This window comes from Brassica napus, chromosome C9 (assembly GCF_020379485.1).
Source record: "Brassica napus cultivar Da-Ae chromosome C9, Da-Ae, whole genome shotgun sequence".
In the NCBI taxonomy this organism is placed as follows: domain Eukaryota; kingdom Viridiplantae; phylum Streptophyta; class Magnoliopsida; order Brassicales; family Brassicaceae; genus Brassica; species Brassica napus.
Window position 1 is genome coordinate 63,339,819 of NC_063452.1, and position 25,959 is coordinate 63,365,777.

The 25,959-nt window shown below is 35.3% G+C and overlaps 4 protein-coding genes across 4 annotated transcripts; 3 read left to right on the top strand and 1 right to left on the bottom strand.

Annotated features, from left to right (window-relative positions):
- Positions 1–4,665: 4,665 nt before the first annotated feature.
- LOC106433126 lies at positions 4,666–7,649 on the top strand. The gene is made up of 2 exons (XM_013873973.3): positions 4,666–4,861; positions 5,484–7,649. Exon 2 carries the CDS (start codon positions 5,495–5,497, stop codon positions 7,265–7,267), a length of 1,773 nt encoding a protein of 590 aa, XP_013729427.2. The 5' UTR covers positions 4,666–4,861; positions 5,484–5,494; the 3' UTR covers positions 7,268–7,649.
- Positions 7,650–8,316: 667 nt separating this feature from the next.
- Positions 8,317–13,807, top strand: LOC106433131 (phosphatidylinositol-3-phosphatase myotubularin-2). Its single transcript, XM_013873978.3, has 19 exons — positions 8,317–8,582; positions 8,721–8,789; positions 8,958–9,032; positions 9,127–9,198; positions 9,304–9,373; positions 9,506–9,555; positions 9,642–9,931; positions 10,112–10,185; positions 10,273–10,336; positions 10,455–10,520; positions 10,875–10,974; positions 11,058–11,171; positions 11,378–11,547; positions 11,738–11,822; positions 12,017–12,235; positions 12,338–12,397; positions 12,489–12,553; positions 12,674–12,953; positions 13,080–13,807. Exons 1-19 carry the CDS (start codon positions 8,475–8,477, stop codon positions 13,551–13,553), a joined length of 2,505 nt encoding a protein of 834 aa, XP_013729432.2. The 5' UTR covers positions 8,317–8,474; the 3' UTR covers positions 13,554–13,807.
- A 3,187-nt stretch (positions 13,808–16,994) lies between these two features.
- Positions 16,995–18,637, top strand: LOC106433109 (3-ketoacyl-CoA synthase 19). Its single transcript, XM_013873952.3, has one exon. The coding sequence runs from the start codon at positions 17,048–17,050 to the stop codon at positions 18,437–18,439; it is 1,392 nt and encodes a 463-aa protein (XP_013729406.1). The 5' UTR covers positions 16,995–17,047; the 3' UTR covers positions 18,440–18,637.
- Positions 18,638–21,936: 3,299 nt separating this feature from the next.
- On the bottom strand, positions 21,937–25,036 carry LOC106433130 (3-phosphoinositide-dependent protein kinase 1). Its single transcript, XM_013873977.3, has 11 exons — positions 24,486–25,036; positions 24,129–24,309; positions 23,988–24,040; positions 23,651–23,752; positions 23,466–23,574; positions 23,287–23,365; positions 23,044–23,209; positions 22,825–22,959; positions 22,572–22,750; positions 22,265–22,487; positions 21,937–22,175 (listed from the first exon to the last, which is right to left on the bottom strand). Exons 1-11 carry the CDS (start codon positions 24,642–24,644, stop codon positions 22,092–22,094), a joined length of 1,470 nt encoding a protein of 489 aa, XP_013729431.1. The 5' UTR covers positions 24,645–25,036; the 3' UTR covers positions 21,937–22,091.
- Positions 25,037–25,959: the final 923 nt, after the last annotated feature.

Consider the following 25,959-nt stretch of genomic DNA (forward strand, 5'->3'; position numbering starts at 1 on the left):
TCTCAAAAGTTATTATTTCCCCCTTTTCCTCTTCTGCCAGTTCTCATGTTTTAGAAAATTACAAGTTTATAACACTTTTTGTTTATGAATTATAGATCTTTCTTTGTTAGGAATTGGAGTCTTCGAATATCTTAGAAGTTGACTCAAAATCTGGAAAAAAGAGTAGACGTCAGAGAATATCGACGGGTGGAGAGTTATACGATGAATCTCGTTAACTCAGCTTCATGCCATCAACTGAGACGAAGAATGGAAATAGAGATATAAAGATCTAGAAGAAGAAGAAGAAAAGAAGGCAAAAAACAATGTTGAAGTCTCGTCTCTGTACTTTTTTTTTAATCTTTTTTTCTGCTTATACGTTAGATTGTAATTTTTAATGGAAATAAAAATTAAAAATTGATTAACTAAAATATTTTATTTATTTATTTATATATTGAAACAAATTTATTTAATATTCTGAATTAATAATTATAAACTATAAAATTAATAATTCTATTAAAATAATATTAATTTAATTTTAAATTAAATATATAAATGATTGAATCAATTATTTTAATTGATGTTAGTATTAACATCATTTTAAAAAACTAATGTAAATGTTAAAATCACTTTTTATAATTGATATAAATTGACATCAATTATCGTAATTGATATGAATATTTGATATTTTTACATTAATCTATATATATAAAATTGGTTTTTTCCCTTCTTATAACATGTGGAAGGGGGGTTTGTTGACATGTGTCCTCATGTTTTTTTTTTGTATTTAAATTCTTCTTCTTTTAAATTATTGCAATTTTCTCCATCAATTTCTAATTGTGTATTATCTAATCCTTCTCACACTTATTGGTCTCTAAAATTCAAGAAATAAATAAAATAATATAAATATATTTTAAATATTTAATTTATTCACACCTAAAAATAGTAAGACTTTTCATCATTTTATTATTTTTACTAATTTTTTTTATTTCATTTAAAAATCATATTTATTTCACTATTAGTATCATAAGATAATCAAATTAAGAATAAGAAACTAGACAACCGACACATAAACTAAGAAAGCGGACCAAAGGGAGAATAATAATCGAAAGGCCAAAGCCACCAAAAAGCAGGAAAATATATGCCTAAAACACCGGAATCACAACCAGTAGCTAAAAAGTAAGAAACACCTCACTGACTAAACAAGAACATACAAGACGACATTCAACTGAAAAACCACAAAGCTCTGGATATAAGGGACCAAAGCTCCAAGATACTAACTCCGCACACATATACCAAGGAAAACATGGAAAGAAAAGAAACAACTTGAGAGAGGGAGAATGAAAGACAACCACCAAAAAATCAGAGACTAAACTTGAGACCAGAAATAACCTTCCAAGCCCACATAGCATACACGAACGAAAACATTATCCAAATCTCGAGTGGCAAACATGGTGAAAGGGAGAGCCACCAGAGATGCGATGAAAGCTGCAAAGAGATGCAAAATAGAGAGGGAAAGGGAGACAGAGCGAAATCAGAAAACTATGGAGCCGTCCTCGAGCTATGAAAGAGAGCATAGAAGCCAGAACACCAAAAACTAGATCTTGAAAACCAAAACGAGCAGAGACTAGCCAACGACGAAGAATACAAAATCAAAGACGAATAAACTCTGACCCAACCAAGGAGATGCAGTTCCTAACATCAGCTGAAATCTAAGGAAGAAGAGGAGCAATCAATATTGACTAGAACAGCCTTCAATGCCGTGGGAAGCAACCGAACAACTGAAAACTCATAAACCCGATCTGCAACAAATATCATATAATCTCATAGGTGAAGAAGGCAAGAAGAACAAGAGAAAAATGTGAGTCTTTTTCCGGTGATGGTGAGAAGCACCGCACACCAGAAATGTAACGAAATACATAGACGGTGAGGGCTCAAGTTTAAAATATGGGGAGAGGGCAAAAAACATCTTAAAAATTATAATTTTCAAAAATATGAAAAAAATATAATACAATTTTGACGATGAAACCGTTAATCTTATAATCAACAAATGCGTAGATGCAAAGTTATTAAAATTCAATATTAGTTTATGTTAGAGGCTCATTTAACTACTAACAAGTACTATACACACAACAACACATTATTCAAAAAAACAAATGCAAAATATATTAACTTATCACCTACTACATAACAAACTAAAAACATCAAATAATGATCTTAACAAATAAAAAAGATAACATAATTACATTATCCAAAAAAAAATCATGCTCTTAGCAATAATAAAACAATATTCCGCGCGAAGCGCGGACACCTCCCTAGTTATTAATAAAATGATGTAAATTATTTGCATCACCACTTTCAGAGTCATTTATTAAATTGATGTAAAATTATTTTGCATCATTTATAAGTAATGCAAAAATAGAAATTAAATGATGTTAAACCACTCTTTTTTTCTAGTGTTGTCTTGCTTTGAACGAGTAATGAATTTTTCAACTTGTACTTGACTTGTCAGAAACGAGTATTTGTTATTTCGAGTATTTGTCCAAAAATATGTTACTTGCAAATTATTTGCCTTGTTCGATTATTTGCTACTTACAAGTATTTATTAATTACTTGGATATATTTCCAAGTTTCTAAAAATTATTTGATTGATAATATTTTACGAGTTTGTTTTATTTACTCGACTCGGTAAAAACAAGAGAGTTATTTTAAATAAAATATTTGCACCTAATATAAAAAAAAGATGAAATTCAATAAGAATGTATTGTTTACTTCTTACAACAAAGAAATATTTGTTTAGGGCTTTGGTTTTTATGGTTTAGTTATCATTTTTTAGTCGTAAAACAAGTAACGAGTAATATCATGGCGAGTCGTAACTTTTTTTGTGATACTTGTTATTTGCCTTGTACTTACAAGTAGCAAAACTCAACGACTTGATACTTGACTTGGCAAAGACGAGTACTTGAAAAAATTAGCGAGTACGGGTCAAGTAGCGGGTACAAGGCAAGTAACGAGTATTTGTGCTCAGCCCTATGTAAAACGTTTTAGGGTATGAATAGTGACCAAAGAACGACGAGGAATACATTTTTCTTCTCATTTTCTACCATTCCTTTTTTATAGAAAAATAAAAAACAAAGTTATTCCTTGTTAAATATGAGATGAAACAACCATTAATTTTCATTCCTACAATTTTATTTTTCTATTTTGTTGTTTTTTTATTTATTCCTCTGTTCCCAAAATGTTGTCACCAGTCGGACCCTTGCTTTTAGACATACGCATACTCCTAACTCCTAACTCCCATTATTTAACCCATGTCGAATTTAAAACCCGACCCGATTGTAATTGTATAAACGACAAGTTTCCGCGTGCTGGCCATTAATGAATGTGACGGATCTCTTCCTAACTCAATAGTTCCACTTTAGTCCCTAATATTTGTAATAAATCCTTATTTACACCTTAGAAATTGGAAAAGATATCTGTGATACGATAAATTTTTGTTTGTTGCTCCTTTATTTTAAATAGATTGAATTCGGCACCCACATAAATAGTTTATATCCGTAGGGCCCAAAAGCAAGAACCACAAGTCACGAATCATTATTATGAGATTCTTTTGCTCTGTTTAAATTTCTGTTGACTATTAGAAATCTAATTTCGTTACTTGTCAACATTCTAGTGACGGAAACACGATTTTTCTATTGATTAAAGTTGAGCAATGATTGTGTGACAGTAAAAATATCCTTTGTGTAGTGTGGACGGTGTTAGAGCCTGTTGTACCGCTCATGCTTGACCGTAACTCGAGCTTCCGTGTAAACAACGTTGCTATGGGTGAACCTTTGTCTCTCCGTCGAGATGGCTCGGTTTTGTTGGTCGAGGTCCTCTTCCAACGGAGCTCCACAGGCGTATGCCAAGCGCTTCTGTTGATGCATGTTCGGACTTCGGAGCCACTTCGGTGAGTTCTTGACCGAAACTCTCTCTGGCCATTCTCTTGCTTCATCTGGTTTGTGTCCGTAGAGTAAGAAGAGTTATGATTAAGGTGATTATATTGTTGTTTTGCTTGATCTTTAACCTATTAATTGCAAGTTTTTTGTGTTAGAAACTTGGAATTAATCTTTATGTATTCTAGTGGGTTTTTAATTTTTTTGCGATCACTAGGATCAAATCAGATGTTAGCAAATTGTGGTTTCAATTAAATTTGTAACCGAACTTTCATTTTCATAATGATATTTACAATTTAGCAAAAAAAAAAGAAAAAAGCTAATCATCTCGTAAACTACTTTTTTTTTTATATAATAAATGTTGCACATATTTTCTCTGTATAATTAAGCACAATCTTTTTGGGTACATTTAAAAAGATTTTGAGACTTGCATACTTGATTATGAGATACAAAAATAAACATGGTTGGTTATTCATGAAGTCGTCAACTTTTGTTAATTCAATCATTATTAGCACAATTAGTTACAAACGTGGCATTGTTGTTTATGTATTTGTATTTTGTCTTCACTCCAACAAGTAACAATCCACTTAACTCCTTCGCTTCCAGTATACACATATATTCGCTTTCGTATTGACGAGTTCAACGTCAAACAAAACTAGTTAAGTCAAATTACAAGTGACAATCATAAAAGTTTGAGGCAGAAAACGTAATAATCTTAAATCTAAAGAACTAAAAAGTAAAAAGATTAAAAAGGCAATTATAGGATTCTTTCACACGAACTAAAACTCGCTCATCATCAGTATCTCTCTCTCTCTTCCCACAGTTTCCTGCTCTAACCTCTCTCTCTCGGTCCATGTGGCCATTGTGTTCAGTGCATCTTCCTGGCTCTCCCTCTCTCTTTTTTTTCCGCCAGATTATTCTCTGATTCACATCCTTTCCTCGAATGATCGGTAAGAATCTTCTCCCCCCCCCCCCCCCGAGCTTCCTCTGTGTGGATCTTACTGTTCCCTACCGACAATTCCTATTCGAATCACGCGTCTTCAGTGATTGTCGTCTTCTTCCTTTTCTAGGTTTTTTTGTTGTTGCTAATTTGATGCTGAAATGGCTTAAGTTGCGAGACCTTGAGCTAGAGATTTTATGTAAAAAGAGTTATGTAGCTAGATTTCCCCAAATTTTCAAGCCAAATTCGATTACATAAGAGCTGTTTCTTGATAGTAACGCCTCGACCGCTCACAGCTAATATGGCCGCTTGCCCGCTCACTCGGCAATCCTATCCAGTGGTGCATCGAGCCGTGCCTTAATTTAATTTTCCGAAGGCTTGAAAGACATGTTTAAATCAACACATGACTTTTGAGCCTTCGGAAAATTTACGCACCGCCCGTTGCACAGAATGGAACTTAGGGGCCGCGCCGAGTGAGCGGACGTGGGAGGCCCAGTTAAGCATTACAGTTTCTATCTCCTATTTGTCATGTGTTTGATTGATTCTGCACTTCCTCGCATGTGTTGGTTAGTAGATTACTCCTTAAATGTTTGTTAATTTGTATTGGTTTTGGTCTATTGGCAACGCACCAGGTTGAGAGAAGATGGTTTCAGAGACTTGGTTTCGCAATCTATGGAAATTCCCAAAGAAACAGCACGAAGGCCATAAAGAGAAGGAGGTGCTCGGAGTATTAGCCTTCGAGGTCGCGAGCTTACTCTCCAAACTCGTTCATCTATGGCAGTCTCTGAGCGACAAGAACGTCGCTAGGCTTAGGGACGAGATAACACGCTCCACGGGTATCAAGAAGCTAGTTTCGGAAGACGATGACTTCGTCGTGAGGCTAATACGCGAAGAGATGATGGAGAGCGTCGAGAATGTAGCGAAAGCTGTTGCTAGGCTCTCTAGCAAATGCAGTGATCCCAAGCTGAAGAGCTTTGAGAGTTGTTTCGGTGAGATGATGGTGACTGGTGCTGACCCGTACGGGTGGCAGTTTGGGTGGAAGAAGATGGATAGGAAAGTGAAGAGGATGGAGCGTTTTATTTCGTCGAACGCGAGTCTTTACCAAGAGACTGAGATTTTGGCGGATCTTGAACAGAGTTTCAGGAGAATGCTGACTAGCGAATCAGCAACGGACAATCTATTGGAGTGGCAGAGAAAAGTCGCGTGGAAAAGACACGAAGTGAAGACTCTGCAGGATGCGTCTCTTTGGAACCGTACTTATGACTATACGGTTCTTCTCCTGGTTAGATCGATTTTCACGATCTTGACTAGGACTAAACATGTTTTTGGGATTAGTTACAGAGTAGAGGCTAGCGATGTTAGCTCTGCGGATTCTGATTTCATCGGTCGTAGCCAATCGGTTTCTACTATTTTGACTCATCAATCTGAGAGTACTGGTCCTCCTAGATTTGCTTCTGGTCCTCTTGGGATATTCACCGGTCCAGCGTCAGGCTCAGCTGCTACAAGGTCAACGAAGATGGGCGATTTCCTTTCTCTCAGCACTGAGTCCCCTAAGTCTGGTCCTCTTGTTGCAGAGAAGAACAAACGTTTCAATTTTTACTCGGGTCAGCTCGGGAAGATCACCTCCAAGTCAGGACCGCTTCTCGGAATGGGCAAACATAACAAGAAGATGGGGCAGACTCAGACTCCTGAAAGGCCTTCAGTCTCCTCAGCGAAAAAGCAAACCAAACCCAACCGGTTAACACAGGTTGGTCCGTTTAAAGGCTGCATGGTGTCTCACGACGGTGTTAATCCTCACAGCACTAGGACACAGAACGGAGCTAGGAGTAGTAGTGGTGAGCATCATCATCATGAAAACTTGACGTTTCCTTCTCGGCCCAAGCTGTCAGACGCTGCTCCCAACACCCTCGGTGCCGCTTGCTTAGCGCTACACTACGCTAACGTCATCATCGTGATAGAGAGATTCGTTGCGTCTCCTCACTTGATAGGTGACGATGCGAGAGACGACCTTTACAACATGTTACCGGCGAGCGTGAGAACATCTCTGAGAGAGAGGCTAAAGCCCTACTCGAAAAACTTGAGTTCTTCCACGGTTTATGATCCAGGACTAGCGAAAGACTGGACAGACGCGATGGCGGGGATCCTGGAATGGCTTGGTCCGTTGGCTCACAACATGATTAAATGGCAGTCGGAGAGGAGTTACGAGCACCAGAGCTTGGTTTCGAGGACGCACATAGTTCTCGCGCAAACCCTTTTCTTTGCGAACCAGCAGAAGACGGAAACCATCATTACTGAGCTTCTCGTTGGGCTGAACTACGTTTGGAGATTTGGGAGAGAGCTTAACGCTAAAGCTCTTCAAGAGTGTACCACTAGTAGTAAAACCCTTGAGAAATGTTTGGACACAGACAAGAAGTGAATCTCTCCAAGACTACATTATTAGACCTAAGCTGGCACTGGAACACTCAAACCCCCGGGAAGACCAAACCGTGGGGACGCAGCTTGGACCCAAACCCAAAAATCGAAAAGCTGTGACATTGGTCGATTACCACGAGAGGTCTTTCCTTTTCTATTCTGCTTGGTGGATTTGAAATTCTTGACTTGTAGTAGGTAAGGTTGTATATTGTTTCTACGATTTTATTGTGGTTGAGATGCATACTACTACTGCATATACGTATGTGCAAAGGTTGTTTTTTGATTTTATGTAAAATCCGATACAGAAGAATCCTTAAACTTCGGATTTTCAAGTTCTGATTTGTTCAAGTTGTCTGTATTATATCATCAGTCGTGCTTGGTGTTTTCTTCTTCGGTCACAGTTTATTCGTATGTGATTGTGGGTTTGTGGAAATAGCACTTGCATAGTTGCGCAACTTGAGATGTCCAAATCTCGAAATTCAGCAAGCTTATTCCATTTAAATATACTTTATTGGAGTATATCTTATTAGCATATAACACAATTTCATTTGACTTTATATCATAAATTTATAAGTGTAAATTCATTTTGGAATATTATAATGATAGATTTGAAAGATTAATCTAGTTAGATTTGTATAGTTTTATATTAATTTGGTAATAGAGTTTATAAAACCCAATTAAGATGAATGATAATCTTAGTGTTTAAAAAAAAAAGCCAATTAAGATTAAATATATTTTCTTAAATACCCAAAATTACACACTAATGGACTTTATCAGCAAGCTGTATGTATGTTCTTTAAAAAAGATGATGTTTTAATATTATAAAAACTGTATAAACGATTAGATTTTACAGTCATTTCTATAATTAGCTGAATGATTTTTTAAATTATATTTCTAAAATTATTATTTTTTAAATAATTTCTTTTAATATTTGTGCGTCAAAGCAAAACATAAAAAAAATTGTGAAATAGGGAGAGTATCTAAGATAAATAAAAATCAATAGATAAACTAACAAAAATCATAAATAGGTAAGAAAGATAATTAAACAACTAAAAAAAAAGTAAGAAAAAACGCAAGCGTTTTCCTGTAACTACGTCGTATCTGGGAAAGTCGTGGCGAAAAGGCAGCGTGAAGAATCCCATTGTTTTGTCACCGTTGAGCGGCAGGTGAAAGGAAGCCTCAAGCCTCATCACCGTCTCCGTTTCATTCCGATGACGGCGCCGTTAAATTCCCCTAGGCGATTACGATCGCTGCGATATTCCTCGGAGAAGATGGAAGGTACCGGGAGCTGGGACGTGATTGAATGGAGTAAACTCGATGTAATGCCCTCTCTCTCTCTCTCTCTATCTTGTGACAATTCTTAGCTTCTCTCTCTCGCGAGAACATCGTTATTGTTAGGGTTAATCGATTGAAGCCTAATGATTTTACATTTACTATTATTCTCTTTGGAGGATCAGCCAGCTTCTTGGTCAAGCTCTTTTTCAAACTTGGATTGCTTGCTGGAATCCGAGAGGATCACCTTCGAGGTATGTCCTTAGGGTTTAATCAAAATTGGATTCATTTGAATTGGGAATTTTATATTCCTGTATAATGATAAAGAATGCTTTCAGTCAGGTTCTTGAAAATTAGCATTGTAGATAAGCTTTTATATTTGCCTCTTTATTGAAGTTCTTTAATGGCTGCTTTGATCTCAGTGTTGTGGAGTTATCCTTGTTAACACCCACGAGGCGGGGACTCTCTTGCTGACTAACTTCCGTATTCTGTTTCTGGTATGACTTGTCTTTCTTCTTTGTGTTGACCCCTTGTAATATTATTGCCGTTGTGAAGTTGAAAAATCTATCCCTTGTTTTTTTCTGTGTGAAGACTGAAGGAACCAGAAAGCTTGTTCCGCTTGGTACAATTCCACTGGTGGCTATCGAGAAGTTTAGCAAAATGGTATGTTTTGTTATCTTATCTTTGGAGGAAGACAGCATTGTTTGATTGATTTTTGTGAAGTTAGGCTCTGGATTTTAATTTGTATGTCATTGGTGTTGTATTTAGGTGCTGAAAGGTCAATCAAACAGACATCACTCCGACAAGAATCCACCAAAACGTCTTTTACAGGTCACTGGTACGTTTCCGTGTTGCCATTTGTTTCTTACATGACAGTAATTTTGGTTGAAGGGATTTTGTTACCGTTTTATCTATTACCTGCAGTCTGTTACTTTGAGTTTAATTATTGTCAATGATGTGCATTTTGCAGGCAAAGACATGAGGATAATTGTCTATGGTTTTCGACCTGGAACCAAGCAGGTGAAAATTTGTGACTTTTTTCATGTTATCCTACCTTCTTCATTGCTCCTTGAAGCTTATGTGATTATATTGCCATAATTTTGCAGAGACGTGCTGTGGTTGATGCAATATTGAAGTGTAGCAACCCAGAGAGAGTGTGGGATCTCTATGCTTTTTCGTGTGGGCCTTCCAAATTCGGTAACAAAAACCCAAAGGAAAGATTGCTTAATGAATATTTTCGGCTTCTCGGGAAAATTTCACTTAAAGCGTCAAAGAATATGATTGAAGATGGTTCATTCACACTGTCCAATGACTATTGGCGGATAACTAACTTGAACTCGAATTATGACTTGTGTCAGACCTATCCGTTTGCTTTGATGGTTCCAAAATCAATTAGGTAGGACATGAAAAAAAAATTAATTTGGTCTCTGCCAGACTTTGAGAGCTTCTGTGTCCGTGTTTGAGACCGGCACAGAAATTTTCTCCTCAGTGACTTGGCATACCGCTCTTTCTTTCTTTTTCTTCTCTTTTTTTTGGGTTTAAAGACATGAATAAATTATTGCATGTTTTATGTCAGTGATGAAGAGCTAATCCAGGCGTCTACTTTCCGGGCAAAATGTCGCTTGCCCGTGATCTCGTGGTGTCATCCGGGTAGAAATGCTCCTGTGTTGGTACTTCCATTTGAATTCGTTGGCATAGCTTCCTTATTTACATGTTAGTTTTTGATATTTATTGCAGGAAGTGGAGCTGTGATTGCTCGCTCATCACAACCTTTAGTTGGTCTGATGATGAACATGAGGAGGTATATAGAAGCTTCAATTTCATCACCAGAATTGTGCACGATATTTCTTATTTGGAATATCAAAGTGCTTAAAGTGGTGCATTCTGAAGTTTTGATATATTTTGCCCATTTTCAACAGTAACTTTGATGAGAAACTTGTTGCTTCATTTTGCACTCAGTTAGCTGGTCACGAGGGAGCACAACGGTGAGCTTCCTATGTTTTTTTTCTCATTTAGTTAAAGTTAACATTTGGAATTACTGATCCCTTTTTATCATCTTTATTAGCATGACACTTCCATGTGCTTGCATTTCTTGCATGTTTTTTTGTTAACTGAAAAAGAGTGCTAGTAAAAATAGAAATCGCATGTGCAAATAACCTGAAGATAACCACTCGTTGTTGCCCCCATTAAACGTGTCATTATTTTCTAAAATATTTAGAAAGGTCTATCTGGGTAGAACAAATTTATGTTCTGTTGGTTCATTTTCTTCAGTATGGATGAACGCTGATACTTTGTTATAATAAACATGCACTAACGCTTGTTTTATTTTTATGTCATAGGAAGCTTTATATCGCAGATGCAAGACCTAGGAAAAATGCATTAGCAAATGGGGCAATGGGAGGAGGCTCAGAATCATCTTCAAATTATTTGCAATCCGAAGTTTGTACATGACCTAACTAGTTTGAAGCTCAATATTTTGTCTTCTGAAACTGCTTGTTCTTACTGACATTGTTTCTCTTCAGATTGTGTTCTTTGGGATTGACAACATACATGCAATGAGAGAGAGCTTTTCCCGCCTTAGGGATTATTTAGATATGCACGGTACAACATCATCCGATGGGACGTCGTCATTCTTGGTAAGTTCTGAATTCCAGGGAACTCTGTATCAACGACACTTCCGCAGTTGTCTAGCACTCGAACATTTAGGTGGTTTAACTAAGTAGGATATGCTTATATTGCGTTAATCTCATAGCATGTGGACATGATCCTACATTAATTTTCGAGTGAACGTTTCCTCTTCCGTTGCTAAAGGTGGAGATATCTATTTGTGTGAAATCTATAGAGACATGGTGGCTGGACTTGGAGTGGAGGTAATCTCAGTAGTATGTCTGCGTCAGTATCATTACTTGGAGAAAGTGGTTGGTTGAGCCACATCCAGAGCATCTTAGCTGGTGTGGCATGGATTGCTGCACGTGTTGCGATGGAGTCGGCATCAGTTCTTGTGCACTGCAGGTTAGCTATCTTAAGGCCACATCACCGCTGAACTGTTTTGTTAGGCGGTGCCAATGTTTATGTGTTAAGACTGAACAACTCAGCTGGTTTAAGAAAACAAATCAATTATCATCTTCATCTGTGAAATCATGCAGTTTACTTTTCTCAGTAAAATTGTTCTTATACCTTGACTTGTGATGTCATTGTGCAGTGATGGATGGGACAGAACAACTCAACTGGTTTCTCTAGCATGCTTATTGCTTGATCCATACTACAGAACATTTGCTGGGTTTCAGGTATTCATCATGCTATAGTTTTGAATTTTGTGTTAATGTTCTCGTTGTGCAAATTTACGTAAATTTTTATGGATTTCAAGTTTAGGATGCTACCATTTCAGATGTTCTTACCAGCTAATTCACCTACATAAACTACACCTATTAGATTTTTGTTTGCTAACGAAGTCTTTTCTACTATTTTGAATTGACATCAGGCTCTTGTCGAAAAGGATTGGTTAGCATTCGGTCACCCGTTTTCAGATCGTATAGGAATGACTAACGTTTGTGGATCTGGTAATTTTGAATCACCAATTCAGACTTCTTCTGCCAGAAGTTACCCTTCATCTCCAGTGCCGCAAACTTCAGGATCAGCAGCTGCTCAACCTTCTAGCTCTTCACATGGGCTGAACAACTATTCTCCTATATTTTTGCAGGTAAGCAGCTCTTACGTGCAAGTTAACTATTCTTTTTTTTTGGTGTGGAAGATCTAATAACAATACTTGAGTATGCTCACGTTTATATTGGTATGTATGCAGTGGGTTGATTGCGTTTCGCAGCTAATGCGGATGTATCCTTGTGCTTTCGAGTTTTCTCCGGTATGTATATAGTCTGTGCAGATGTCTGAAAGTTTCATGGTGAGATTTTATACTAAAGCTATTCTCTACCCTTCAATATTTTTTGTTTCAGACTTTCCTGGTAGATTTCATGGACTGCTTGCTTTCATGTCGTTTTGGGAACTTTTTGTGCAATAGGTAACCCTCTGGTTTGACACTTTCTTCGGTAGTTTAGTTGTAAAGTTGGAAGTTTATTACATCAGTTGAAAAGTTATGTGGGTTGAACAGGAAGTGATCGCGCTTTCTTGATGATTACAGTGAAAAGGAGAGGCAGGAGTGTGGGATTTCTGAAGCCTGTGGATGTCTATGGGCTTACTTGACTGATCTGCGTTCCTGCAGTGGAACTTCTCATTCTCATTGTAATCCAATTTATGATCCTTCAAGGTATGATGGCCCATTATTACCTCCTGCAGCTGCTCTAGCACCGACTCTCTGGCCCCAGTTCCATCTTCGGTGGGCTTGCCCTGTGGAACCGATCGCTGCAGAAACCGAGGTCCAATGTAGAGCCATGACCGTTAAGTATTCAGAAACGAAGAAGGTAAACACATCCTTCTTAATCTGTTCAAGACAAGGGAGGGAATTTTCTTGCTTGTAACAAGGTTTAGATCCAAACTGTACATGCTATTAAACTTGTTTGGGTTTGGATAAAACAAAACTGGAACAGGAGAAAGAAGAAGCAGAGAGGAAGGTAGATGCATTGTCGTCTACAGTAGAGTCACTGAGAGAAGAGCTGCTGAACGAAAGAAATATAAGTCTTGCAGCTAGGGAATCAGCAAAGAGAGCTATCGAAGAGCGTGCAGTCATATCACGGGTCGTGCAGTCACTCGGCTGCAAGGTTAATGTCGCAAAGAACGGAGAATGCACAGTTGAAGTAGGAGACGGGCCACAGAAATGTTGTCACTCAATTCCCACAAAACAATCCGAGGACAGTAAAACAGATGTCTCAGAATCTCTCTCATCAGTGAGTGAACAAACAGTTTGTGAAGCATTGTGTCCGTTGCTTACAAGAGGAGAAGGAACTTGTCGCTGGCCTGACGCGGGTTGTGCTCAGATCGGGAGCCAGTTAGTTGGGCTAAAAGCAAACTTTGAAGCATTTGACAAACTCTCCATATACGACAGCTATTTCACAGCTGAATGAGAGAGTCTCCTAAGTCTCGACCCTTACATCAAGGACCTTGTGTGTATGTTTTTTGACAGAGTAAAAGCATAGCAACAGCAAAGAGGATCATAACCATCAATAAAACCCGAGAGCATTTTGGAGTGTGGAGGAGCATCTCGGGAACTAACTTCGTGTATAGCAAATGCGATCATTGTGAAAGTTAGATTATCTGATTGTTGTTTTGTTTGGTTGATAGTGACTTTGAGGATTGAAATTAAAAGTACAGTTTCTTACTGAGGATGATAGGGTTGATTATATGGTTTGGTTCATGAACTTTTGAAAAACTTGGGACTTTCTGACAGTGTAGGTGTGGACAAATGAATATCTTCCAATGTGTGAGCCTGTGGCTGTGGATAACGACAAGGCCATGCGTCAAATGATCACAGTTTCGTCTACAACTTAAATTTGCCAACACAAAAACAATCGTTCTCTACACAAGCAAACAAATATTTTATTGTACTTTAAAGAATCAAGTATTAAATTCGTCACAGATGGGAGTTGAAGACTACTCTCTGAAAAGGGTAGCTAGTGAGAAATTTTTCTCGTTAGTTAGTAGTATATATCATATCATAAGTCATAACTAATCGAAATAAATCGGTGGATAAACCTAATTTTGATTAATGGATAGGAGTAAGGACTTAGGTAGGGTGTTATTGTATCTTATAGTGTCAACTTAACTACATTTAATAAAATATACTACTAAACTGACCCAAAATAAGATAAGGTTAGTAAATCAAAGCATGAAACTGATCATGGTCCATAAATGTCGCATGAGACTGATCACTGATAGATGACTGCTTTCTACTACCTACTTGCTTTTTATCTCAAAAACTGGAAAAATTATTTTATTGTGTCCCCAAATTCAAACTCGAACCAACGTATAACATAGGTAAGCTTTAATCTTAGTCACCAAACGTAGTTAAAGTTTTAATCTTAGTCACCAAACGTAGTTATTACGTTGGTTGGGTCGGTGTCTGCAGGATTATGAGAGTTTTTGTATCATTTAATTTTGGGTTTACAAAGATGATCAGTCGATAAATTAATTTATTGTAGACTTGTAGTGGTTAACTAAAAGACGACACAACACCACATTCCCTGTATATTAATTGAAGATCTTTTAAAAAAATTAGAACCTTAATCTTGTATTAATTAAAAAAACTTCATCCTACGTGGCACTTCTGAATATCTTCTAAATCTTATTTCTAAGAATGCGAGTACTTAGTATAAACAATAGTTTAATATAACGTTGTCACATATTTCCATAATATAATGTTATATATTCTTTCTTTAAATGAAACTTACAGAATTACCTAATGTGATTAAAATATATATGACAATTAATAATTTTAAATAATAAAGATTTGATAACAATATGTATACTTTTTTATCATTTTGTTTATTTATTTATTATTAAAATAAATAACACAATTACATTAATCAAATAAAAAAATCTAGATATTTTTTATATGTTGTATTTTGAATTTTTCAAAACGAGTATAAATTACTAAAACTGTTAAAAGTCTCACATAAACTTTTGTGATCAAGGTTTAAATTTTTTTCTATATTAATCTATAATGATTATCAGACCATATGAATAAATAATTTTATTTTAATAGGTTTTTATGTTAATATATATATTTCATATCATATCATTTAAATTAAAATATACATCATATGAAAATACATACTTATATTTTGATATTTGCATTAAACATATATTCAAAAGTTAATATTTTAATTTTGAAATCTTCATTGTTTTTTTAAATGATTATAAATTATTGAAAATACTAAACATCCCACATTAAAAAAAATCATTGGTGTAAAATTTTGTTACACAAATATGCAAATAATCATAAAATCATATAAGTAGAAACCTCATTTAATAAATATACATATTAAAAGTATAATGTATATCTATGTTAATATTATTTAAATTTAATTATATATCATATACGATAGATAAGATTGACTGTTTTGATTTATTTACCCTAAAATAATTGCGAATAAACAAAAATGATCGTTTGATTTATATGCACACACTAATTTATTACATAATAGTAACTGATTTCTTAGTTATTTAGTATATATACTTATTATTTTATTATTTCATAATATGCAGAAAACATAAAATAAGTAATAAATATCAAATATTTATTTTGCAAAAAGTGCAGATCTTAACCTAAATCTGTATCTCTTTAAAAATTTTAAATCTCAAAAAATTTCGAAATCTCAGACCAAAACAAATAAACGAAATGAGAATAAACTTCAAAATCAATATTTATATCGAGCAATAACCAAAATGAAAAAGAAACACAAAAAAAAAATTGAAGATACATAGGATTGACACATGAACGTAAACTTTTCACGACCATAATTAACTTTTAAATTTCTAAATCATGATATAAAACTGAGCTAACATAGTTTCATTGTAACCAAATAGGAGACCTGAAATTCTTCTGCGTAAACGTTAAGAACGTTCTTATGCGATAAATGATGTTTTGACCTAAAACATTTTTTAAAAAATAGGATCAGCTCATCTGTATATAAATTATTTAATTAACAAAAAGTAAAAAAAAATTAAGGGCCAAAATATTAATTCGATCAAGAATATAAATTTATTTTTCCATACAATATTTCTTAAATAATTTTCATATAAATTTTCCTCGTGCAGATCTTATCCTAGTTCGAATTTATTTGATGATACACGTGTGTTACCATTAACACATAACATCAACCAACAAATGAGATAGAGAGACCATGGTAAGAATTCTTTGCTTGTGGTTTCATTTATCAACAGGGCGGCCCTAGACCATGCTAGGTGAAACATTTGCAATAGACTCTCAAAGTTTTTGAAAAAAATACATATAAATAGGGCTGCAAAAAAAATTTTAGGTCTCCAAATTTATAAAAAATAAAAATTTTACATAGACACAACACAGCTCATGCCCCCGAAATCTCAGGACCATGCCCTGTTTATCAATATTGGTTTTGTTTATGCCTTTGTGAATATTCCAAGTTTCATACTTCTAATTAAAATAAACATTAAACAACATATGTGAAAGATGCCTTGAACCATTGCATACAAAAAGGATAAATGAAAAACTATATGATATATATGGAGGGTACGTCGATAGGTGATACTTCTTACATAAATGGAAACTATTTTCAAAACGTAAAACAAATCAATTCTATGAAACAATCAAACTATTTAGCAAATCTCTCGTTTTATTTACACCAAAAAAAAAAATCTCTCGTTTTATAATTAATTTAAAATATGCTCAAACTTTTTTGGTGGAAACAACTTTAAATTTTATTGTAACTATCTTTAAACAGTAAAGTAGTTGGTACAGGAGTTATAGTTCCACAAAATTAATTTTAAACAAGAGCTCCCCATATCACTCTCTCTATAAAAAGCCGTACATGTCCTACAACTTAAAGAAACAAACAAAAAAGAAAACACAAATACACTTTCTATGGAGCTCTTTTCACTCCCTTCTCTGTTCCTTGTCTCAACTCTATTCATATTCTACATCTCCAAGTACGTTCTCAACAAAAGAAACCAAAGAAACTGTTTCATGCTTCACTACGAGTGCTACAAGGGCCAAGACGAGAGAAAACTCGACACCGAGACTTGTGCCAAGATCGTCCAACGCAACGAGAACTTGGGTCTCGAAGAGTACAGGTTTCTCCTTCGCACAATGGTTAGTTCCGGTATAGGAGAAGAAACGTACGGCCCAAGAAACGTCCTTGAAGGTAGAGAAGCCTCTCCTACACTCCTCGATGCTCACTCCGAGATGGACGAGATCATGTTCGACACCCTCGACAAGCTTTTCCACAAGACAAAGGGTTTAGTCTCTCCTTCAGACATAGACATTCTCGTCGTCAACGTCTCTCTCTTCGCTCCATCTCCTTCTCTAACCTCGAGAGTCATCAATAGATACAAGCTGCGTGAAGACATCAAATCCTTCAACCTCTCGGGTCTAGGGTGTAGCGCGAGCGTTATATCGATAGATATAGTGCAACGGATCTTCGAGACTCGTGAGAACTCGTTTGCGCTTGTGGTTAGCACCGAGACGATGGGTCCTCATTGGTATTGCGGTAAAGATAGGTCGATGATGCTATCAAACTGTCTCTTCCGTGCTGGAGGAAGCTCTGTCCTCTTAACCAACGCACCACGGTTCAAGAACCGGGCCTTGATGAAGCTAGTGACTGCCGTCCGAGCCCACGTGGGCTCGGAAGACGAGGCCTACTCGTGCTGCATACAAATGGAAGACAAAGATGGGCACCCAGGGTTTCTCTTAACCAAGTACCTTCAAAAAGCAGCTGCTCGAGCCCTAACCCTAAACCTAAAAGTCCTCCTCCCTAGAGTCTTGCCACTCAAGGAACTCATCCGGTATGCGATAGTCCGCGCTTTTAAAGGAATAACCACCACAAAAGGAGAGTCCAGAAGCTCGGGACTAGGTCTAGACCTGAAAACAGGTCTAGACCATTTTTGTATTCACCCCGGAGGAAGAGCGATTATAGAAGGTGTCGGGAAAAGCTTGGGGCTCACGGAATTCGATATCGAGCCAGCCAGAATGGCGCTTCATAGGTTTGGGAATACATCTTCTGGTGGTTTATGGTACGTTCTTGGTTACATGGAAGCTAAGAAGAGGTTGAAGAAAGGTGACAAGATATTAATGATGAGTATGGGAGCTGGATTCGAGTCTAACAACTGTGTTTGGAAGGTTCTTAAGAATCTTGATGATAAGAATGTTTGGGAAGATTCTATCGATCGATATCCTGAAACTTCGAAGATTCCTAATCCGTTCTTGGAGAAATATGATTGGATCAATGATGATACCATGAGCTTTGTTCGTGTTTGAGGCATCCCGAGTAAAAAAGAAGAAGAAAATAAACGTTTTTCAATATATAATTATCAATTAGTTATAAGAAATGTTTCTCTTATTAGGCGTTATTTCGACCTTGGAATGTTTAGACAGACAAGTTACTATATAGTCAATGAGTGATTATTTTCCTTTTTATAAATTTGAATTTAATATAAAAGTAAGAATTATTATTTCTTTGGAATTTTCTTTTTATAAATTAGTTGAAGATTTGACTAGCGACTAGTTGGTGTACTAGAAGTAGATATTTACAAGAGTGTGTTCTAATTTTTAAGCTGTTTGCATTTACTTTTTTTTGACAGAACTGAAGTATTGTGGTTAACCCATTTACGAGCTAAGAGTAAGCAATAAATTTCATGTGTGTTCATCACTATCATTGAATGACATGCATGTCTTCTATGTTATTTACACATATATGGATTGATGTGTCAATCTTCTCTCTCTATCATTTTCTTTGAATGCATTCAGTTTTGTTGCTAGCTTGTGCATGGAATGTAGAGCCTTACATAAAAATAGAAACTTGTGGTGGTCCTATGGTTTTGCAAGATTAAGGGGAAGTGTGAAACAATTGTATGGTTACAGTTATACTAGAACATGAAGAAAATGTTCCAACTTCCAAGATTCTACCAAAATAAATATATGTTGTTACATTACTTATATATCTTATTTTATAATATCTAAAAATTAATTTAATTTACAAGTGATAAGTTCGTTGATTACAAAAATTTACTAACTAATGTGAATAAAGTTTTGATTTTATAGTGCCGTAAAGTTATGGATCTATCTGTTAGAAAAGATGTCACTACTAGCTTAAATTTTTACTATCTTATTTAAATTAAAAAATTAATTTTATAGAGCTGTAAAATTATGAATCTATTTGTAAGAAAAAATATTCACCAGGGAGTTAACAAAAATCCCAATCAAGAGCATCTACAGAGTTAACTCTGATGCTAACAGCTTTTCCATAATTAGTAGATACAGTCAAATACAAATGGAGATCTGCCACACCTTACTAGGGAGTTTAGGTGCGACTTACAAAACTAAAAAAATTCAAGCATTTGGTCTCTGTCTCAACGGAGTTTTAAAATCTCTTATTTAAATTAAAAAAATTAATTTTAGAGAGTTGTAAAGTTATGAATCTATTTGTAAGAAAAAAATGTTACTACTAATTAAAATTTTGTATAAATGATGTCTTTAACTACTGACCAAATTTTATTACAATTGAAATTTTAAAAATTGTTATTTCTTTTTTGTTTTGAAATGTTCCCTGATTTAACCAAATTATATTACAATTGAACCCCAAAATAATAAGTATGGCTCCATAATAAGTATTATATATAAATACTACTACATTGTCCAATGAATAACTCCTTAAGCCCCTTTAAAAAAAACTTAAAGCTACATATGATTGTCTCAGTTAGTCACACTTTGTACAAATTTTGAAAGACTCCAAATTGGCTTCCTTTAACTCATAAATCAATCTACATTGATCCATACCATATAAGATTTTGGATAGTCTTTGATGACACTAGTAACTTAAATTTTGAACATCATTTGGAAATAGACAAAAAAAAAACTATAGAGATTAAAAGTTATGGGTCCATATAAGAGTTTACTAATTAAAAAAAAAATTATAAAGCTATTCTTGATTCAATCATTAAGTAATGATAAAATTTTTGTACTATTCTATGTATTTATTTACTTATCTGATAAGAGTAATTTGTCCTTAAAACATTTTAGAAATTTAGAAGAATACTAATTATATAAAACAGATTTGTTTTGTCACTAATTCATGTTTAGTAGATGAATAAATTAACTGATCATAACAATGAGGTAATAAACATTAGTCAGAGTACATTTTAGAAGATTGTTGAAACCATTTTCTATAGTTTTTTTTTTCCTGTTATCTCTCAGAAAATTATGGTTTTGGTCCTCAATGGTATGAAACCTTTATTAAAAACAATCAATTTTGTCTTTCACATTCTTAGTTTGTTCGTAATATGCAGGTTTCTAACACTGGACAATGTTTTGATTTACAACATTGTAACCATGGTTTTGACAAAATAGTTATACTTGAAATAAATACTTTCTTGTAATTTTAATTTTGAAATACAACTGTTTGATTTGTTTGAATAAACAAAAGAATCAAAAAACAGTTTTTCAACTTAATTTTTTTGTGTTCAATTGTTAGGCCAGAGTTAATTTATGTATGAAATCGGACTAGTAATATTAAGAATTCAAAATTTAACTTATTTATTTTGATTTTTTTTAAATAAAAACTAACACAAACGAACAAAATAATTTGATATTGATATCTTCTTATTTATATTCGGTTGTATATATATTCAATATTAAATTTATTAAAAAAATTCTTACTAATATTTTGTAAAAGTATTATTAAAAACTAGTATTATCTCCGTGCTAACGCACGGGTTACTTTCATTATTTTCTAAAGTATCTGATCATAAGTTATAATGATTCAAAGCATAAAATAAAATTTTATTTTAGTCATATTTTCTAAACCTAGATAACACATGTAAAACTTGATTAAATATCTTCACTGAATATTTACTTGCACCCATTTTCATATTAAAATATGTTTTTCGTAGAAATTTCATTGATAGATTATTAAAATTAGTGATGTTAAAAAGATAGTAAAATCAACAAACTATAAATAAGATATACATATGTTTCCCATACAGCTTCTCCGTTTATTTTAGTCATATTTTCTAAACCTAGATAACACATGTTTAACCGCACTCTATTTTTCTAGTTTTCTTTTAACTTTTTTTTTAAAATGTCTACAAAGCTTCATCTATCTAAACATATTTTAGATAATTACAATTTTAAATTTAATCAGTTTACCTCTTTCATAGGAATAACCACGCTGAGAATCAAATAACTTCATGCTTCTAATAGTAATATCCTTTGAAACAAATCTCTGGTTTTCACTCTTTTAAAAAAAAAATAGAATACAAAATAGAAGTAAACTGTGATATCAACTTGAATCATGTAGAAAGAATCATAAAAAAATTGTTTTTAAATGATCGATTTGGATAAAGATATCTGTTGCACTCAAAACCTACATAAAAAGACAAAGAAAGTGAAACTGTTAAAAAGAATAAAAAAATAAGAATCGAAAGATAAAAATAGTTAACTGAACTCTATATATGAGATGAGCAGTTGGTATCAGGAGTTACTGAATTCATGGAACATATGATGATATCAGTTCGAGGAAAAACAGTGATTTAATAATTTTGCAATTACATAAATATTTGAAATCAAAGAATTTGGTCTAATTTTTTTTGTAAAAACAATTACATATCAACATCTTATTGCTTGAGTGACTTGCGCTTTTATTATATAAGGGATCTCTTTTAAAAAAAAAAATTTGCCAGAAGATCCTAAAGAAAATTTGGCTCAAGAACCCCGAATTTTTTTAACTAGCCCTGTGTCAAGTTGTGGGAATATGGAAATGGTATTTTCAAAGGTGGGTATGGTAAACATTTCTTTTGTCGGCTATGGTAAAACATCTGATGAATCGAGTTTGTTCAGTTCATATCTTTAAAAGGAAAGAAAACACAGAGAAATGTAGAAACAACAGAACCATTCTTCTTCCCAGGAGCTTCTCTCAGCGATTCTGAAGAGTCTCGATTGCTTTTTTCCACACCAAAGCTCTCTGTTTCACGTCTTCAAATGACAAAACCTTCTTTGGCTGCAGATTTCAAGAAGATTCGCAGTTTAAGTTTCAGACATATTTGGTAGAGAGACTAGAGAGACAAAACCTAAGGAAATGATTCCTACCGTGCAAATCTTGAAATGAGAAGGGCTAGTGACTACAACGTTGAGGTCATTCGAGTTATCAGACCAGATGATGTTCCCTTTCACAACTAGCTTCGACGGGTCAACATAGATTAGCTTGGGTTTGTTGGTTAGTATTAGCTGCACCTTCTTGCTCGTTATTTTCTGAAGCTTCTTCACTGCTGATATCATCAGGACCGATTCTCCCGGCTCCAGAAACTGTTGCCTGTTATAACAAAACGTTCACACAAATAAAAATTTATCAGGTTTTCAAGAAAACAGTGGGATAAGAAAGCCTGAATGTGCCCACCATCTCGAATCAAAAGAGTCTATTGAAGCAAGCCGTGTTATGGAGCCCGATGATGATTCAGAAGGTGTAGAAGGAGCACTGTGCCCATCGTTATGTGCAGCTGAAGAATCTCCAATATGAGTCGGGTTCCATGGAGAAGAACCATGAGCGTCTTCCCTCTCCGGAGATGCTGTCTGAGACTGCACGCCAGGTAAAAAATAACCAAATCAACAAACAAACAAAACGATAATAGTAACGAGCATCAGAAGCCTACCGCAGGATCTGGGGCTAGTTTTGGAGGAGTCTGAGACCTTAGATTCTTCCAGTCCACTCCCATAAAGAAAGGATGTCTCTTAAGGGCAGCATAACCTTCTGACCCAGCACCTGGTCTTCTGCTTGGATCAGTATCCTGAGAGAGAGAACACAACAGTATAAAAGAGTTGCTGCCTTATCATTTGACTGGTGATGACAGCGGCTTTTGATAGTATCTTACCAGTAACCGGTCAATGAGGTCTCTTGCTGCATCTGAGAAATGACTTGGGAACTTTATATCTCTGGCTATAATTCTTTGGAAAATCAGCCATTCACTAGCGTCTTTGAATGGAGAAGTCCCTGAAAGCATTTGGTAGATAGTGCAGCCCAGAGCCCAGAGATCATTTCTGTTTGAATAATGTTCCACAGAGTAAGGGATATTGTAATCCACAAAAAAAAAGAAAAAAGGCAAATTAACTCTTACCCAAAAGTTGCTGGAGATGAGTTGAGAACCTCCGGAGGAACATAAGCAGCAGTTCCGACAAAAGTGCACGCCTTATCGTCTGTATACGTCACCAGTTAAACCAGAATCTGACAATAACTGTCTGATAAGACCTTAAAGCCCATAAATATTAGAAAGGTTAATGGACAGGGTCATATTACCAGAAGCAGCATTAGGAAGCACAGTGATCCTGCTATCTTGCATCGGCTTCACACTTCCAAAATCCGCAATCTTGATGTGCCCATCTGAAGTCAGCAACAGATTCTCCGGCTACCATTTGAATTAAAAAAAAAAAAAAACACTTAGGCATTGTAGAGGCCATAAAAGAGAAGATAGTGGAGTTTACCTTGATATCACGATGTATGAGTCCCATACTATGTATATACTCAAGAGCATCCACAACTTGTGCACTGTAGAACCGAGCTTCTTCCTCAGATAGCCTACCTTTCTGCACACAAACACAGAAAATAACCATCATGGTATGTCTAAACCCAATAATATTTTTTTTGAATACTAGGAGGTTTGGCCGAAGCCGTAATCCCCCCCAGCCAGTTCGTCCCAGCGGTCACTCGAACTGGGGACCTCTGACCCAACAGCCAGAGTACTTTCCAGTTGAGCTAATGGCCTCTGGTTAAGCCCAATAAATATGAAATAACCGCGAAGGTTCAGAGGATTATTCGTACTCTAGTAATTTGGTCGAAAAGCTCGCCACCCTCGCAAGATTCAAGTGCCATATCTAACCAAAAAAAGCATATGGAGAAAATCAATTTGTGTATAGCAAGCCACACAAGTACATTGATTTTTGAAGTAGAAGAGATACGTACAAAGTGAGAAGGAGTCTTGAAAAGTGAAGAAGAGTTTGATGATCCCAGGATGATCAAGCTGATCAAGAACAATCCTCTCGAGTTTCACATAAGCTGTTTTGTTCTCCTTGGTGATGAATTTTTTGTCCATAATCTTTAACGCATACACAGTTCCACTTTCCTTCTTCTTTGCCCTAACAACCTGATTTTTTTTTTTTTTTTAATTATCCATAAGGCACTCAAAAACTGGCAAAAGAGATCAAATTTAAATAAAATTTTGCATAATCAATTTCAATAGGTTTTCAATGAATAAAAAAGCCCAACATTGGTGAGAGAAGATGGAAAGCATTTTGAATTGAATTGAATTGAATAATAAACCTTAGAGTAAGAGCCAACGCCGTAGATCTTGCCGAGCTGGAAGTCCTGGATGGTGAAACTCTCTTGGGGAGCTTTGAAGGAGAAGCTCTTGCTTCTGGAGACACTTCCGCCATTGCCATTGCCTTGAAGGACAAGCTTTGAATCGAATTCCTTCTCCATTCCTCTCTTCTACGTCTCGATACGACCCATGGTAGAATCAAGTTAGAGGAATAATCGGTTTCACAATCAAACAGAAACAAAATCAGAGAACCGTTGGATCTGTTGTACAGTGAATAGGGGGTGGTGGTGGGGGGTTCCGATTTCGAAAATTTGGTATCGAATAAAAGCGAACAACTCTCGATTGAAGGAAAAAAAAAAGGTAAGAGAGAGAGAAAGAGAGTGTTGGGAAGAGCAGAGAGAGAAATGAGGGGAAAACTGATGGAGGAGAGAGAAATGTTGTGTGCCACACTTCCTTTTCCTTCAACTTCTTCTTTTAAACTTCTTCTCTGCCCTTTTTCCGATTAAAATAGTATTATTTGCAGTAATTTACTGCTCTCACTCATTACCAGTCTATGTTTCATTTCTGAATGTTTTGTAAGCCCTGACATCATCTCCATTTTCTTGCATCATTTATCAATTCTTTTTTTAAGTAAAATGTGAGAAAGTTAATATCCTCTCCTATGTTGGGCTTAAAAATGATTCGGCCCACTACAAGTAGAATCCGTCCTTTATCTAAAACTGGCCCAACTTTGAGACTATGGTCAAAGGTTCTTCAGTAACACTATGATTAACCAGGGTTCAAGGTTTTTTTTTTTTTTTGTCTGGTTAATTATGCTATTACAAATTATGAGAAACATTACATAGACGATATTATAGCCGACAATTCTACCTGTCTTTTGAGGATTCACGCCAGACTGCATCACTCTGAGTAGCCTTATGAGATCCATTCCTGACGGTACGAGAAACATTACATAGACTTTAAGAACCCGGGTTCAAGGTTCTTAAAGTGGGAACCGTTTGTTAGTTTTTAATTAAAAAAAATTAAGAATCGTCTCTTAAATAAGAGATATAAGAGCATGATTAATCCCGATCTTTTAGACGGGATTTTTAACTCATGATTTGACACTTTTTTGTTTTGTTTTTTTTTTTACGTTTTTCGGCTAAAAGACGGCTCTTAGAGCATCTTTAACGCGTGAACCCCATTTGGGGGTTCTTATTTTTTATTTTTTACTGTTTTTTTATTTTGTCTGATTTTAAAATAAAAATAAAAAGGAACCAATCGCAGATCGCCATGTGTCAGTGAAGCCTGCGAACAGTACAAAAACCCAAGCTGAACCGCCTCTTAATTCAGTAACTGAAGCAACCGTTCCTTCTTTTTGTGTGGGACCCGCGCGTTAGTGGGGCCCACAAACAGTTGAAAAACCCTCATTTTTACCTGCGTTAAAGATGCTCTTATATCTCTTATTTAAAAGACGGTTCTTAGCTTTTTTTTAAT